The 14,552-nt window shown below is 30.2% G+C and overlaps 1 protein-coding gene and 1 long non-coding RNA gene across 2 annotated transcripts; one reads left to right on the forward strand and one right to left on the reverse strand.

The window, feature by feature from the left end:
- Positions 1 to 2,079: 2,079 nt before the first annotated feature.
- On the reverse strand, positions 2,080 to 3,617 carry LOC112100339. Its single transcript, XR_002906682.1, has 2 exons — positions 3,090 to 3,617; positions 2,080 to 2,248 (listed from the first exon to the last, which is right to left on the reverse strand). It is a non-coding gene; the product is annotated as an uncharacterized LOC112100339 (long non-coding RNA).
- Positions 3,618 to 10,944: 7,327 nt separating this feature from the next.
- LOC18049690 (putative disease resistance RPP13-like protein 1) lies at positions 10,945 to 14,141 on the forward strand. Its single transcript, XM_006442707.2, has one exon. The coding sequence runs from the start codon at positions 10,947 to 10,949 to the stop codon at positions 13,875 to 13,877; it is 2,931 nt and encodes a 976-aa protein (XP_006442770.1). The 5' UTR covers positions 10,945 to 10,946; the 3' UTR covers positions 13,878 to 14,141.
- Positions 14,142 to 14,552: the final 411 nt, after the last annotated feature.

Below are 14,552 nucleotides of genomic sequence, written 5' to 3' on the forward strand. Positions count from 1 at the left end.
AAATTACAATATTTTTCATTAATTTAAAATTTTTAAAAATATAAGTTAAACAGTTTCACTGGAAAGTCCATTCAGCTTCTCTACATTCCATATAATCCACCAAATGTTCCACAGAATATAGTCCTGGGCGGTATAGATGTAACACCCATTGTTTTATTATTATTATATATCTATTTTATAGAATATAATATTTTGGTTAATGTATTTAAGAGCATTTTATTTTATTCTTTTAAATCTCAAATCACTTAACTTTTTTTATATATTAAATACCTCATTTAAAAAGGAAATAAATTCTTAATGGGTAAGGGTTTTTAAAAAGGCTTGGCTATAAAAAGCTCCTCTACGCTATTTTGTTTCTCAAAACCCTACAGGCTAATAAAGAGGAGAATACAACAGCAAACACAACAAGAAACTCACATTTTTTTAGTAAGAGGAGAGAGAGATTTTGATTGTGTTTCTATTTTTCATTAAAGAAGTTCTTGAGCTTTGATTATGTCTTGAAGGTATAAATCTTTGGGCTTCTGATTTTATTTGTGATTCTATATGATTGATTAAATGATTTTACGTGTGTTATATTAATAAAATCGTGAAAGCGTGATCATGTATTGATTTATGTTGTTATTGAGTGGAAGTTGTGCTATTATGTGATTCTGAAAATTGTGAACAGTATAGATTGAACATCATACAAATGCTGTTTTCACTTAGTTTCATGCACATGCATAAAACTTTATAAATTATTAAACTATACATCTTTATCTTTCTATCCATATGTTTATTGTTAAAAAACTTGTTGTATATTAATTGTTTTGATTTGATTTTTTGAAACTGAAACATTGGTGTTGGAAAATTCTGATTTAGAAAAAAACTGTGACTAAAACTCTAGTATATCACTACTAGAAAAAAAGGGTCTTTATGACGGTTATTACTAGAGCTGTCAAAATTTGACACGACCCGATTACTCGACACGAACACGACATAAATAAATGGGTATGGGTCGTCAAATTTAACACGATTATTAAATGGGTCGGGTCCGGGTTAACATGATTTTTTTCCGTGTCGGGTTTGGGTTAAAATTCTTGACCCATTTACCCGACCAATGACCCGATTATATTTTCTATTTTAAAATAATTTACATATTCTTATAATTAAAACTCAAATATTAGAGATGATTTTCTTTTTTTTATTCTTTAAAAGGGTGAATATAAACACAATGTTTTATTTATAAAATTTTACATATATTTAGAGCTTCAATAGTGTAAATGTGTAAAAATTGATAGACATGTATATTTTATAATATTGATATATAATATTATATATATATATATATAAAATTAAAACCTCAATAGTGTACATGTGTAATATATTGGTAGATATGTATATTTTATAATATCGATAAATTATGCATGTATGTATGTATGTATGATAGTGTGTAAATATTTGATGTAACTTTTGTTCAATATATAGATATTAAACGGATTATTGGGTAACCCGATTATTTTTCCGTGTCGGGTTTGGGTCTCAATATTTTGACACGATTATTAAATGGGTCGGGTTTGGGTCGACCTAAATTTGACACGACACGAAACTGACACGACACGAACACGACCCGATGACCCGTTTTGCCAGCTCTAGTTATTACCCGTCATTTGCCCTATGGCATGACGGTTGAGTGACCGTCATTGATTCTGGTGTCAAGAAAATAAAATAGTTGTTTTTATATGTCATGTTATGCATGACGTATTATCAATCACGATTCTGTCATTATTACTTTGATGAAAAATTTTCAAGCATGATTAATATCTATCATAAACACTTCCTATTCATGACTGTTGTTTGTAATACAAACATGACATATTTAATTGGAATAATAAAATTATTTAATTATTTTAATTAAATATTAATTCCTTAAAATTATTTTTATTAAATCTAACAGGAATAATTGAAATTTCTTGAAGATATACTTTGGCGGTAAATAAAATAAAATAATTGTTTTGTTTATAATTTTTTTTGCGGGAATTGAAATATATTCTTTAAATTATTACATAAATAGAAAAATCTATATATATAACTCATATATAATAATTCTCAAATCCATCCACAAGTTTCATAGATTATAGTTAAAATAACTACAACAATTATAGCTAAATGAATACTTCATTGATTCTTAATTTGTATCCTAACACATTACAATTACAATTCTTAAATGAATAATCTTGAGCCAACCACTTGAATCAACCAGCAACACCACCTAAAACCAACAACACCGCTTGAGTCAACCATATGCATAAACCAGCAATATAATTAGTTGATTCAAGCACCTGGAATTAACATCAGCACAACAATAATGATCTTAAATCAACACCAAGAACAGACCGAACTGCCATCAAATGCCACATAACCAAACACAATCTGATACTGCCTAAAATGCAAGTAAACATGTGCAACAAAACTAGATATAAGCAAGCTGATGTTCAATGTTATGGATACTATGTTACACATTACAAACCCAATCCATAATAATATTAGATGATCAATTTATAGCATGTTATGAGTATATCCTTCCAAATATACACAACTCAAAAAGTTAAAGAACAATCTAGTATATCTTACCCGTATTAAAAAAAAAACCATAAATGGTTTAATAGTTGAAATAAAACCCCATTTATCATGTTATAAATGTCTCAGTACAATAATTAAATAATGTATAGATTAAACTTAACACATTAATTAAATATCTCAATACAATCAAAACAAAGCTTAAGTTCTAAGTTAATATTGCCAAGATCCAAGCATTAATGTCACAAAACGAAAATCTAACCAAAAACGAAAATTTTTCTGCACTGCAATAAGCCAATAACGCATCATTCCAAAACCAATCTTCAATCTTTACTCAAATCCTAGTTACAGAACCATATACGATATTACTAAAACAGAAAATTAATATAAAAAGTTAAAGCCAAAGACATAGTCGAAGTTGATCATCACCCATCATAATTCCCTCATTATAATGATAATATATTGAAATATATCAATCAAATTGAGTACTAAGAAATATTGAAAAATGATGAAGGTTCGAATTGTAAAATTACCAAAATGCCGTCATAGACCAATGATGATCGAAATTCATGCGACGGTGACCGGGAAGGTTGGGATAGAAGCTTCATACTACACTGAATCCAATGGTGGCTGTGGTGTGCTCAACGCGCGACCACGGCACCGGATCGAGCTTCGACAACCGTGAAATTTTAATGGTTGATCGGCGGCGATTTGGATGTTTTTTGTGCCGATTTCTGGTCGAGTTTTGAAGAGTGTGTCGTGAGGGGCAAAACCCAAATGACGGCGTCTCATAAATCTGAAAAAATTACCGTCGATTAGAGGCGGCAATTGCTGCAACCTTTCGGGCTTCTTATGGTGGCCTCTTGCCATTTTCGCCGACAATGATGGCTGGGTAATGAGCGGCGGCTGTTGGAGGTTCCATTGGTACCCTCTATTGCTGGTGAGGTGGCCGGAATCGAGGCAGCCAGGATTGGCTCTTGGAGGTGCTACGTAGTGTTTGATAGAGAGGGACCCGTGAGAGAGAGAGAGAGATAGACTTAGTAAATTTCGTTCTGTTGATATGTTTTAGGTTCATTGACTTGGTCATTCTTTAAAGAATAATTTAAATATTTAATAAAAAAAATATTACAGCTATTTTAAACGAGAATAATTTAAACATTTAATAAAAAAATATTACAGCTATTTTAAGCGGCACCGTTTCAAAAACTATATAAGTCCATATTACACAAACATGACTTATATCTATCGTCTGTTTATGTCTTTAAATTTTAAGTCACGAATATATCATCAATTCATGACATGTGTATATATGTTACGAATCTAACATGTTTTCTTGATAAATTCGTGACATAACAAGATAAGTCATAAAATTTCTGTCATTATTCAGCCTTTTTTTAGTAGTGTATATTGCAAATAATGATTGTTTAGTAAAATAACCGTAATAATAAATATACATTTAATGATGATTTTTTGACAAAAAAAGGTCATTAAAGCTTATGTACATATGGCATATAATAATTGTTTATTAAAATAATTGTCATAAAAAGTATGCCTCTTTTGATGTTGCTTCCTAAGATGACAGTTTTAAAACCGTCATCTTATGTTGTTTAAAACCATCATAAAAGACCAATTTCGTAGTAGTGTTCTCTCCCTCAGCTTATTAATTTGCAATAGGGATTCATCCGAGACAGGATCTGGCAAAAAATCTTGAGGTTGCCATGATTTTTCGACAGGTTTTAACTTTTAAGATAGGTAAAATGTTCTTTCCAACCCAATTCTCCATTGATTTTAATGTTTCTATCTTTTCTGTTGACATTTCAAGCTTGTAAGAATGGGGAGAAGATTGCTTCTTCAGATTTTTTTGCACCCCTAAATGAAATTTAAGAAATGCTCACGTAAGTAGAGCTTTTATAATTATAATAAAAACAAAAAAAAAATTGTTTAAAAAAGTAGCCATTGAATTTGTTGATCGCAATTTTTAGCAATTAATAATATATAAACCATGTGTTGATTAATCACATAGGTTAACTGGGAAATTTATTCAAATTGTACGTATAGACTAAAAAGAAGCATTTACTCTTATTTTAAGGGGTTAAATTTCAAAAAGGAAAAAAAAGAAAAGCTTTTAGCATTAAAAAGAGGGAAAGTGATACTACACCCTTAAAATTTGGGTAAATAGAGATAAAACCTTAAGTTTTAAATTTAAGGGACATCAATGCCCCTTTTTGTTCATATCATTTTTTAAATCTAGTAACTATAACAAGCAAACTTTAAAATTTTTGATAAATACAATAAATGTGATATAGATAATTTAATATTCCAATAGACTATCAATATTAAATAATGTAATTTTTTTAATACTATTACTGGTATTATATTAGATGTTACAATTAATATTTACAAACAAATTATACAATTGGGAAGTCTGGGATTTCCTTCTTGGCATGTACTCTTCTGAAGCGATGCTCAGATTCTTTAAACTCTCTTTAATATTTGAGAGCTGTCCACTCCACTCACATTCCGTGAGGGAGAGACTGTGTCTCCACTCAATTATTTGATAATTAAAAGAGGACTGAAATTAATCCTCATAATGTTTTTATGAAGGTTCGAATCCTTTCACTCAACATTATAAGTGCAAGGGTTCTGCCATTGAGACAAAGACCCATTGGCTAAATAATGTAATATTTAAAATGATATAAAAAACATAAATTATTATATTTATTTTAATAATATTTAATATAAATATTTTAAATAAATCTTTGTGTTAAATAGATTTTAAATATTCATAATAATTAAATTTTTGTATTTTATTTTACTATTATGTTTCTATTTTATTATAAAATTTATCTTAGTATAGTAAAATATGTCTAATAGATTGTAAATTATTAAAATATTTTAAATATGAAATTTATTTGAAAATGTATACTTTATTACATTTGTTTTAATATTATATTTTTATTTTGTGAAGTATTGGAGTCATTTTTTTGGTCGATGGAGGCAAAAGATATTATTTAATAAAAATGATATTATTTGATTGATTATGTTTTATTTAATAAAAATGATAACCGTCCATTGCAAAAAAGTTTCAAATTCGTTGTAATTTATTTCTTGAAGAATTGGGCATTTTGTATTCCAATTGGGATGGTTGAAAATTGAGATTGAGACTGAGAACTTCGTTTTTGATTGTCAATTCACAATTCAAAAGATATCTGATGTGACATTTCATCAATAATAATAATTTGCACTTTTATATAGTATTATCTTTTGATTAATATAACTTTAAACATAACTATGTTAAATTTAATTTAGTGAAGCTAAACATAACTTTAAACATAATTATTTAAATAATTTATTATTTTAAAATTATATTACTATTTGTTAAATTTAATATTTAAACTTTTCAATAATATCGTAGTTGAATAATTGAATAATTTTTTATCTTTAATATATTACAAACTAGTTAGAATAATGATTGAAATAAAATTTTGATTTAATCTTAAATTTTAAAAAGTTTAAAATAGATTATTGAATAAAATTTTAAATAACAAATTTAGATTATAAAATATCTAATCCTATCTAAATCCATGCAAATGGAGATTAATAATCCTATGAATGTTGGACTAAAATTTGGACTAATTTATTAGTTATGATAACCGAACATGATTTTGGATTGGACTAATTTTTTAATCTTTCAAATTAGTCTAATCTCACCTTTTATCTGACATCCGAACATAGCCTTATTAGTTTATGTTGAAAGATATTTACGTGTTGATATAAAAAGTAGTATTGACATAAAGAAGGATTCATGTGTAAAAATTTTCAAACTTTTGATTTTTTTTAAAAAGAAAACAACAAGGATTACAATGTAATTAGTTGAACAAGAAAAGAAAAAAATTGAGAGGATAAATAGCAGCGCACCATATAAATTTTTTTATAACGTGAGGCTATTCGAATTCATTAAATTTTTCTCTAAACCTATTTTATAAAATAAATTGATTATTAAAATTTAAAATTTAAAATATCAAAATTACTCTTCACTAGTCATTTTCTTTCTCTGCCTTACAAGTTACAATTGCATATTCTCTCTCTACTCCCACATTTTGCAAAGTAAACATTTAATTTTATTCTCTCTTGAATTTTTTTTTTGCCTTTCTTCATATATCATGATCCATATTTTTTGTCTTTTATATATAAGAATTGTTTTTCTTGATATTCATTAACTTTTGTATTTGGTAAAAATTAATTTCTTGATATTGAGTAACTTACAATGCCGATAAAAATTTGTTGATATTAATTTTTAAATGGTGGTTTACTTCCTCTTAGTGATACTAATTATTGCAACTAAAAGAATATCTCTAAATAAATTGATGAGAATTTGTGAAATTGAGAAGAGAAAGAGAAGAAAGATTAATTAAATAATTTTTTAAATGGAAGTCTTAATTAAAAAGAGGGTTTAGAAAGAAAATTGGTGGATTCAAATAGTCCCACCATTTTTAATATTTATTAACTTTTAAGAGGTAGTATTCAAACTTCTATTTATCCCAAAATTTAAATTTAAGTAATAAGTTAAATAACGATTTGAAAATCACTCGGTCATGAGACAACATCACAACTTATACTTGATGTTAGACTATTCTCGCATAAATAAATTAAAAGAAAATTTGACTTAAGCTGAAGTAATAATAGTGATAATGCTTATCCCCAAAAAAGTAAAAAAGTAACAAACCAGTGACATGATATGCCCATCTGCTCTTGGACTCAGGTTAGAGAATTTGGGCTCAAGAGGCAACAATTAAATAATTGGTGTTATTTGCACACCTCCAACATCCTTTTTAAACCCCTCGTAGTCTTGTTTACAATTTTAACCCTAACTAAAAATTTCCCCTTGACACCCACACCCACATCCAAATACAACGCAAATGAAGACTGCTTGCGGAGCTGCTGTAAACATTTAAAAAATGATTTTCTTGGATGGAAATAATTTAAAGATGAAAACAATTTCATATGGCTTGTTGTAAATCTTTTAATACTCCCATGATTCGACCTATGGAGTTAGCTTTATTCAACTAATTATACTTTAGATTCTTCATTTTTTGAGTTCGAAACTATGAGAAGTTGAACAAAAATATACAAATTATGATCAAAATAAGGATTTTTCTATGATGGTGTATGAGTTTTTACAATATTGATAATGAGATTGTTATGGACTCTTAGATTTAAGTGCTTTAATCCCTACCATTCATTTAATATAGTGGATAAAAATTAATTAATTAAAGAATAACAGGTAAACTTCAGTTTGTAAGTAAATGTAGATTTTTTATTTTTAATTAATTAACAACTGAAAAATTCTATTATGTTGGAATAAAAATCCCACAATTAAAAATGGGATCATTGGATTTAAATATTAGAATCTTCACCCTTATTTTAATTTTAATAGATAAGTAATTTTGTAACTAGTAATTTACAAGTTGTAGTATTTCTTCACACTTTAAATTATTTTTAATCTAATCAATTCATAAATATTTTTTAAGTCACCAAAAAAAATACAAATAATTTTGGAATTAAAATTATTGTGTACTGTCTATAACTTTACAATTTTACAAGTAATGTTATTTTAATAGTACTTTATATAAAGATATTTTACAAGGTGTTAATAATAATTTATTGTATTAATTTAATTATAAACTATTAAATAAACAATAATGATCATAGAAGGAGAATTAGAAATAGGTTTTGTTGCTAGCAAAGATCAAATTACAGATGTGTTAACCAAGCCTTTACCCTTTTATAAATTCAGTCAGTTCAGAAGCAAACTCAGAGTCTTTGACAAGACCTTGAGTTTGAGAGAGGGTGTTGAAAATAGCAGTTGTCAAGAGTCAACAGCTGACCCTCAAAGCCACGTTAGCATGCCACCTAAGTCATTGTCAACTGGAGCCAACTGATCTAATAGTGAGCTGGATTTGATGTGCTTTCAAAATAGTTATACTGAAGAATCTCAGCACCTGTGCATGAAGGATTGGAATTTCTAGAAGCTTGATAATGATTGGATGATGATTGCTATTGTAACTAAAATTTTCTTATATTTCCTTAGTTACCCTTTTAGTTAGCTGTCGTTTTTCCTCTTGGTTTTTGTATAAATAGGCAGCACTCTCTAGCTATCAATTCATTCAAGTTTTCATCCATTCATTATTTTCTGGTTTATGCTCTGTTTGCTCTGTAAACAATTCCTTGAGAATTTAAGTCTTAAAGGTCAGTGAATCATATCCATTAGATTGAACTATGCATAGCCATGATTTATTCTTGATTATAATATTTTGAAAAGATGAAATGAACTTGTGGTTGACTGACTTATTAATTTCTAGTCTTAAAATTGGAGTGCACGTAAATGAAAATGGTCTCTTTACTCTGTTTGCGAGAATCATATTATTTTTTATTCCATATACCAATTCATCTCAGAACATTAAGATCAAATTATATATAATTTAATTTAATTAATAATTATTTCCTCAGTATCATTTTTATCGTATAGTAATTAGTTAAAATGCAGAATGTCGTTATGAACTGCTTAATCATCTCATGCAACTATAGACAATTATTTAACAATCAGTGAGTAATGATTCATGATATATTATTTGGAATTCAAACCATTTATGAACTATACAAGTGTATAAATCCTTATTAAGGATTATTTTAACTTAAATATTTTACATATACTTTGTGACATTGATTTCATGGAATCAAATTATAGATGATTTCATATAATTTAACTTTTGATGGTTTAACATAATTAAATGTTACTTTTTATTTGGATTAACGACATAAAAATACAAAATTTTTAGTAAAGAAGACAACTAATAAAAAACTAAATATATAATAAATTAGTTATTGGTATTCATTCATAATTACCATAAACAAATCTAAATAATTTAAATTATACATTATTACATACGAGATAGTGCATATGAAATACATTATTGCCTATTAAAGAAAATCAAGATTGGCTTTAGCTAGAGTTTGCAGGGCTTTAGGTAATTTTTTTTTTTAAAGGAGACCTCCTTATATTCAAAACCTTTAACACTTAAAGAAAATAGAAAAGAGATTAAAATTCATCGATATTTAATTATATTTTGAATTTCTACAAAAATCAAGAACATCCTAAACAATTTTAAAAAATCCTTAAAAAAGTAATCAAGAAGATATTTGATGAGAACTTTTATAAATTAAATAAATAAGAACAATAAAATTTTAAATAGAATATTTAAAATGACAGCACTTAAATTGTTGAGATGATTAATTGTTGATAAGACAATGGACTTTATATTAAAAAAAACTACATCTTTTTTTAATTAATTAATTAATTGGAGTATTATTAAAAAAATAACTAAAATGGAGCCTACCTAAAATGCGAGGCGGACTGTTCAATTTGCATATGCTTAAAACTAAAACTGATCTTAATAAAATAAATAGATTATATAAATATTTAATTAATTATTTATAAAATATTTTAAAATAAATAGCTTGTTATTGTCAACCAATTTCACATTGGATTCTCTTGCTTGCTTCTGCTCTTCATTCATAAACTGATTTTATATTTTCCAATTATCGTTAAAGCTGAATTATTATTGGTGCATGGTGGGTCAACGAGAGCTTGTTATTGTCAGCCAATTTCACATTGGATTCTCTTGCTTGCTTTTGCTCTTCATTCATAAACTGATTTTATCTTTTCCAATTATCGTTAAACACTATTACTTAACTTTATAATAATAATAATAATAATAATTAAAAAAACCATCCCTGGGTATTTTAAAAGAATTATTTAATTTTATTTGGCTAAAATTAAATAATCAGAACCTATGAAATACTCCAAAAAATAAAATAATATACTCCCAAAAATAATTGGATAACTTTAATGATTCCAACTCAAACAAATCTGATTTGCGAACCTCTCACTATCAACAAAAATTAAAATTAATTTAAAAGACATCTAATGATAAATTAGTATCGACTAGTCATAATCACTATATATAAATATAAATTATCTAAATTATAAATAATTACATACCCATATATATTGTCGTGTATTAAATAAAATTAAAAAAACTATTTAATTATTGATTAATGATTATTTATCAAATGATTTTAAAATATTTTATATAATAATCAAATGATAAAAGATAAATAACCCAACCAATTACGCATGCTTGACTTTACTGGCAGAAACGCGTGGATTAACGCGGTGGTGTTTTGGTCGTCGTTAGCTGAATTATTGGTGCATGGTGGTGTTTTGGTCAGTAAATCACACACTAGACTTTGTTCAGTTTCTGCAGATTTTTTCTTCTTCTTTTTTTCATAATTTACTCAGTTTCTTCCCCAAAAAAAGAAAAAGAAAAATGTCATTCATCGGAGAGGCGGTGCTCGGTGCGTCAGTTCAGATGCTGATAGAAAAACTGGCTCCAGAGGGGGTTGAGCTGTTGACACGGCATGAGAAGTTGAAGGCTGATTTCATCAAGTGGAAGGGAATGTTGGAGATGATCCGGGCAGTGCTTGCTGATGCTGAGGATAGGCGGACCAAGGAGAAGTCAGTTAAGATGTGGCTCGACAATCTTCAGAACTTGGCTTATGATCTTGAAGACATATTGGATGAGTTCCAAACTGAATCCTTGCGGAGGGAATTGCTGCCTCAAGAACCAGCTGCTGTTGATCAATCCAGTGCAAGTACGAGTACGTTCTGGAAGTTCACTGATTCGTTGAAGAGGAAGGTCACTGATGCTGTTACACTCAGTAAAATTCGCAAGTTGTCTACCTCTGATAGTCCTCGATCATCATTTAATTTTGAATCCAAGATGGTGTCGCAAATAGAGGAGGTCACTGCTCGGCTGCAAGATATTATCTCAACGCAAAAAGTCCTGCTGAAATTAAAAAATGTAATTTCAGATGTGAAGTCTAGAAATGTCAGACAAATACCACCCACAACATCTTTGGTGAACGAAGCCGAAGTATATGGCAGGGAAAAGGAGGAGGAGGAGATTGTTGAATTGTTATTGAATGATGGTTTAAGAGCTGATGATGGATTCTCTGTTATTTCTATAAATGGAATGGGCGGCGTCGGGAAGACGACTCTTGCTCAGCTTGTCTATAATGATGATCGAGTGCAACGTCATTTTCAGTTCAAAGCGTGGACTTGTGTCTCTGAGGATTTCGATGTTTTCAGGGTAACAAAGTCAATTCTAAAGTCCATTGCTAATGATCAGAGTAACAATGATGATGATTTAAATTTGCTTCAAGAGAAACTGAAGAAGCAATTGTCGGGAAATAAATTTTTGCTCGTTTTGGACGACGTGTGGAACAAGAATTACAATTATTGGAGCATCCTGAGCTGTCCCTTTGGAGCTGGCGCACCCGGAAGTAAGATTGTTGTCACAACTCGCAATCTAGACGTTGCAAACCTGACGAGGGCTTATCCAAAATATGGATTGAAAGAGTTGTCGGACGATGATTGTTTGCGTGTGCTCATCCAACACTCCTTAGGGTCTACGGGTTTCAGCATGAATCAATCCTTGAAGGATGTTGGAGAGAAGATAGCGAAGAAGTGCAAAGGATTGCCTCTGGCTGCGAAAACTCTTGGCGGCCTTTTACGCGGCAAAGATGACTTGACTGACTGGGAGTTTGTGCTCAATACAGACATATGGAACTTACAAGAGGAAAATTACGGTATTATACCAGCCCTAAGAGTGAGCTACCATTTTCTTCCTTCACAGTTGAAACAGTGCTTCGCATACTGCTCATTGTTTCCAAAAGATTATGAATTTCAAGAAGAGGAGATAATTTTATTGTGGACGGCAGAAGGTTTCTTGGATCAAGAATACAATGGAAGGAAAATGGAAGATTTGGGCCGCGAGTTCGTTCGGGAGTTACATTCAAGGTCATTATTTCAACAGTCAAGTAGAGATGCATCCCGATTTGTGATGCATGATCTGATCAATGACCTTGCTCGATGGGCTGCAGGGGAGATTTACTTCAGAATGGAGGATACATTAGCAGGTGAAAACCGACAACAGTTTTTTCAAACTCTTCGTCATTTTTCTTACATTTGTAGAGAATATGATGGCAAAAAGAGATTAGAGTCCGTCTGTGATGTGGAGCATTTAAGAACGTTTTTGCCAGTAAATTTGTCAGATTACAGGCGCAATTATTTGGCTTGGAGTGTTCCTCACATGTTGCTGAATCATCTCCCACGCTTAAGGGTCTTTTCGTTGTGTGGGTATTGTAACATCTTCAACCTACCAAATGAAATTGGAAACTTGAAGCATTTACGCTGTCTTAACTTATCCAGAACGAGAATTCAAATTTTGCCCGAGTCAATTAATTCATTGTACAACTTGCATACAATTTTGTTGGAAAACTGTTGGGAGCTCAAGAAGTTGTGTAAAGACATGGGAAACCTGACGAAACTGCGTCATCTAAGAAATTCTGATGCCGGTTTATTAGAGGAAATGCCGAAGGGATTCGGTAAATTGACCAGTCTCTTGACGTTGGGTAGATTTGTTGTGGGAAAGGACAGTGGTTCTGGGCTACGAGAGTTGAAGTCTTTGACGCATCTCCAGGGAACACTACGAATTTCGAAGTTAGAGAATGTGGAAGATGTTGGTGATGCCTGTGAGGCTCAGTTAAACAACAAGGTGAATCTTAGAACTTTATTGCTCGAATGGAGTGCACGGGACGTTCAGAACCTTGACCAGTGTGAATTTGAGACGCGTGTTCTTAGCATGCTAAAACCACATCGAGATGTACAAGAGCTCACCATCAGAGGCTACGGTGGCACAAAATTTCCAATTTGGTTAGGAGATTCCTCTTTCTCAAAATTGGTGAATCTAAAATTTGGATATTGTCGCATGTGTACATCTTTGCCACCAGTTGGACAACTACCGCTTCTAAAGCATCTTAAGATAAGTGGAATGGATAGAGTAAAGAGCGTGGGTCTAGAGTTTTATGGAAGCAGTTGCTCGGTGCCCTTTCCATCACTGGAGACTCTTTCCTTTTCCGATATGAGAGAATGGGAAGAGTGGATTCCTTGCGGAGCTGGTCAAGAAGTTGATGAAGTGTTTCCTAAGCTGCGAAAGCTTTCTCTTTTCAATTGTTATAAACTGCAAGGAACATTGCCCAAACGTCTTCTTTTATTGGAGAAGCTCGTCATCAAAAGTTGCCATCAGTTGCTAGTGACAATTCAATGTCTTCCTACTCTCACTGAATTACATACCAAGTTATGTAGAAGGGGGGTGTTCATATATGCCAGATCTGGAACGCCTATCCTCCATTGGTGAAAACCTCACTTCATTGGAAAATCTGTATCTTGGTAATTGTCCGAAACTCACATACTTTCCAGAGCAAGGCCTGCCTAAATCACTTTCGCGACTAACCATCAATGATTGCCCGTTGATAGAAAAAAGGTGCAGAAAGGATGAAGGAAAATGTTGGTGCATGATTTCCCATTTACGTTGTGTCCAAATTAATGGCACAATGCTTTTTGAAGGAAGACTCATCAATTAGATTGTGTAATCATAATTTCGGTTTTTTTTCCACCTGTAATTTAATTGTAATACGAACTGACTTTATCAATAAAAGAAGAAAATTATGTTTGGGATCCCATCATGCGCTTGATTGTAACTGACCTTTCTGCTGTTGAATTAATTGTCTTGAGATTAAAAATTAAAGTCTTCTATATTGATTAAGGCTTTTGTTCTTAAGTCTTCTATCATTTTGTGTGTTACGTTTTAAATTGTTTTTATTTTTATTTTTTTCAGTCTTAAGCTTACATTTCTCTTATGCGTTGATTATGTGATGGGTATTAATTATTTCATATTTCATAAATTATTATTTACTTACAGTTCTCTCGCAATATTTCTCATTTCATAAGTCAAAAAAAAAAAAAATAATATCTGCAACACGAGATTAGAGAATGTTTGGTTATTAGCTAACGTTTCAATGGAATTTCGACG

Source organism: Citrus clementina, unplaced genomic scaffold, assembly GCF_000493195.1.
Source record: "Citrus clementina cultivar Clemenules unplaced genomic scaffold, Citrus_clementina_v1.0 scaffold_3, whole genome shotgun sequence".
NCBI classification, from domain to species: Eukaryota; Viridiplantae; Streptophyta; class Magnoliopsida; order Sapindales; family Rutaceae; genus Citrus; species Citrus x clementina.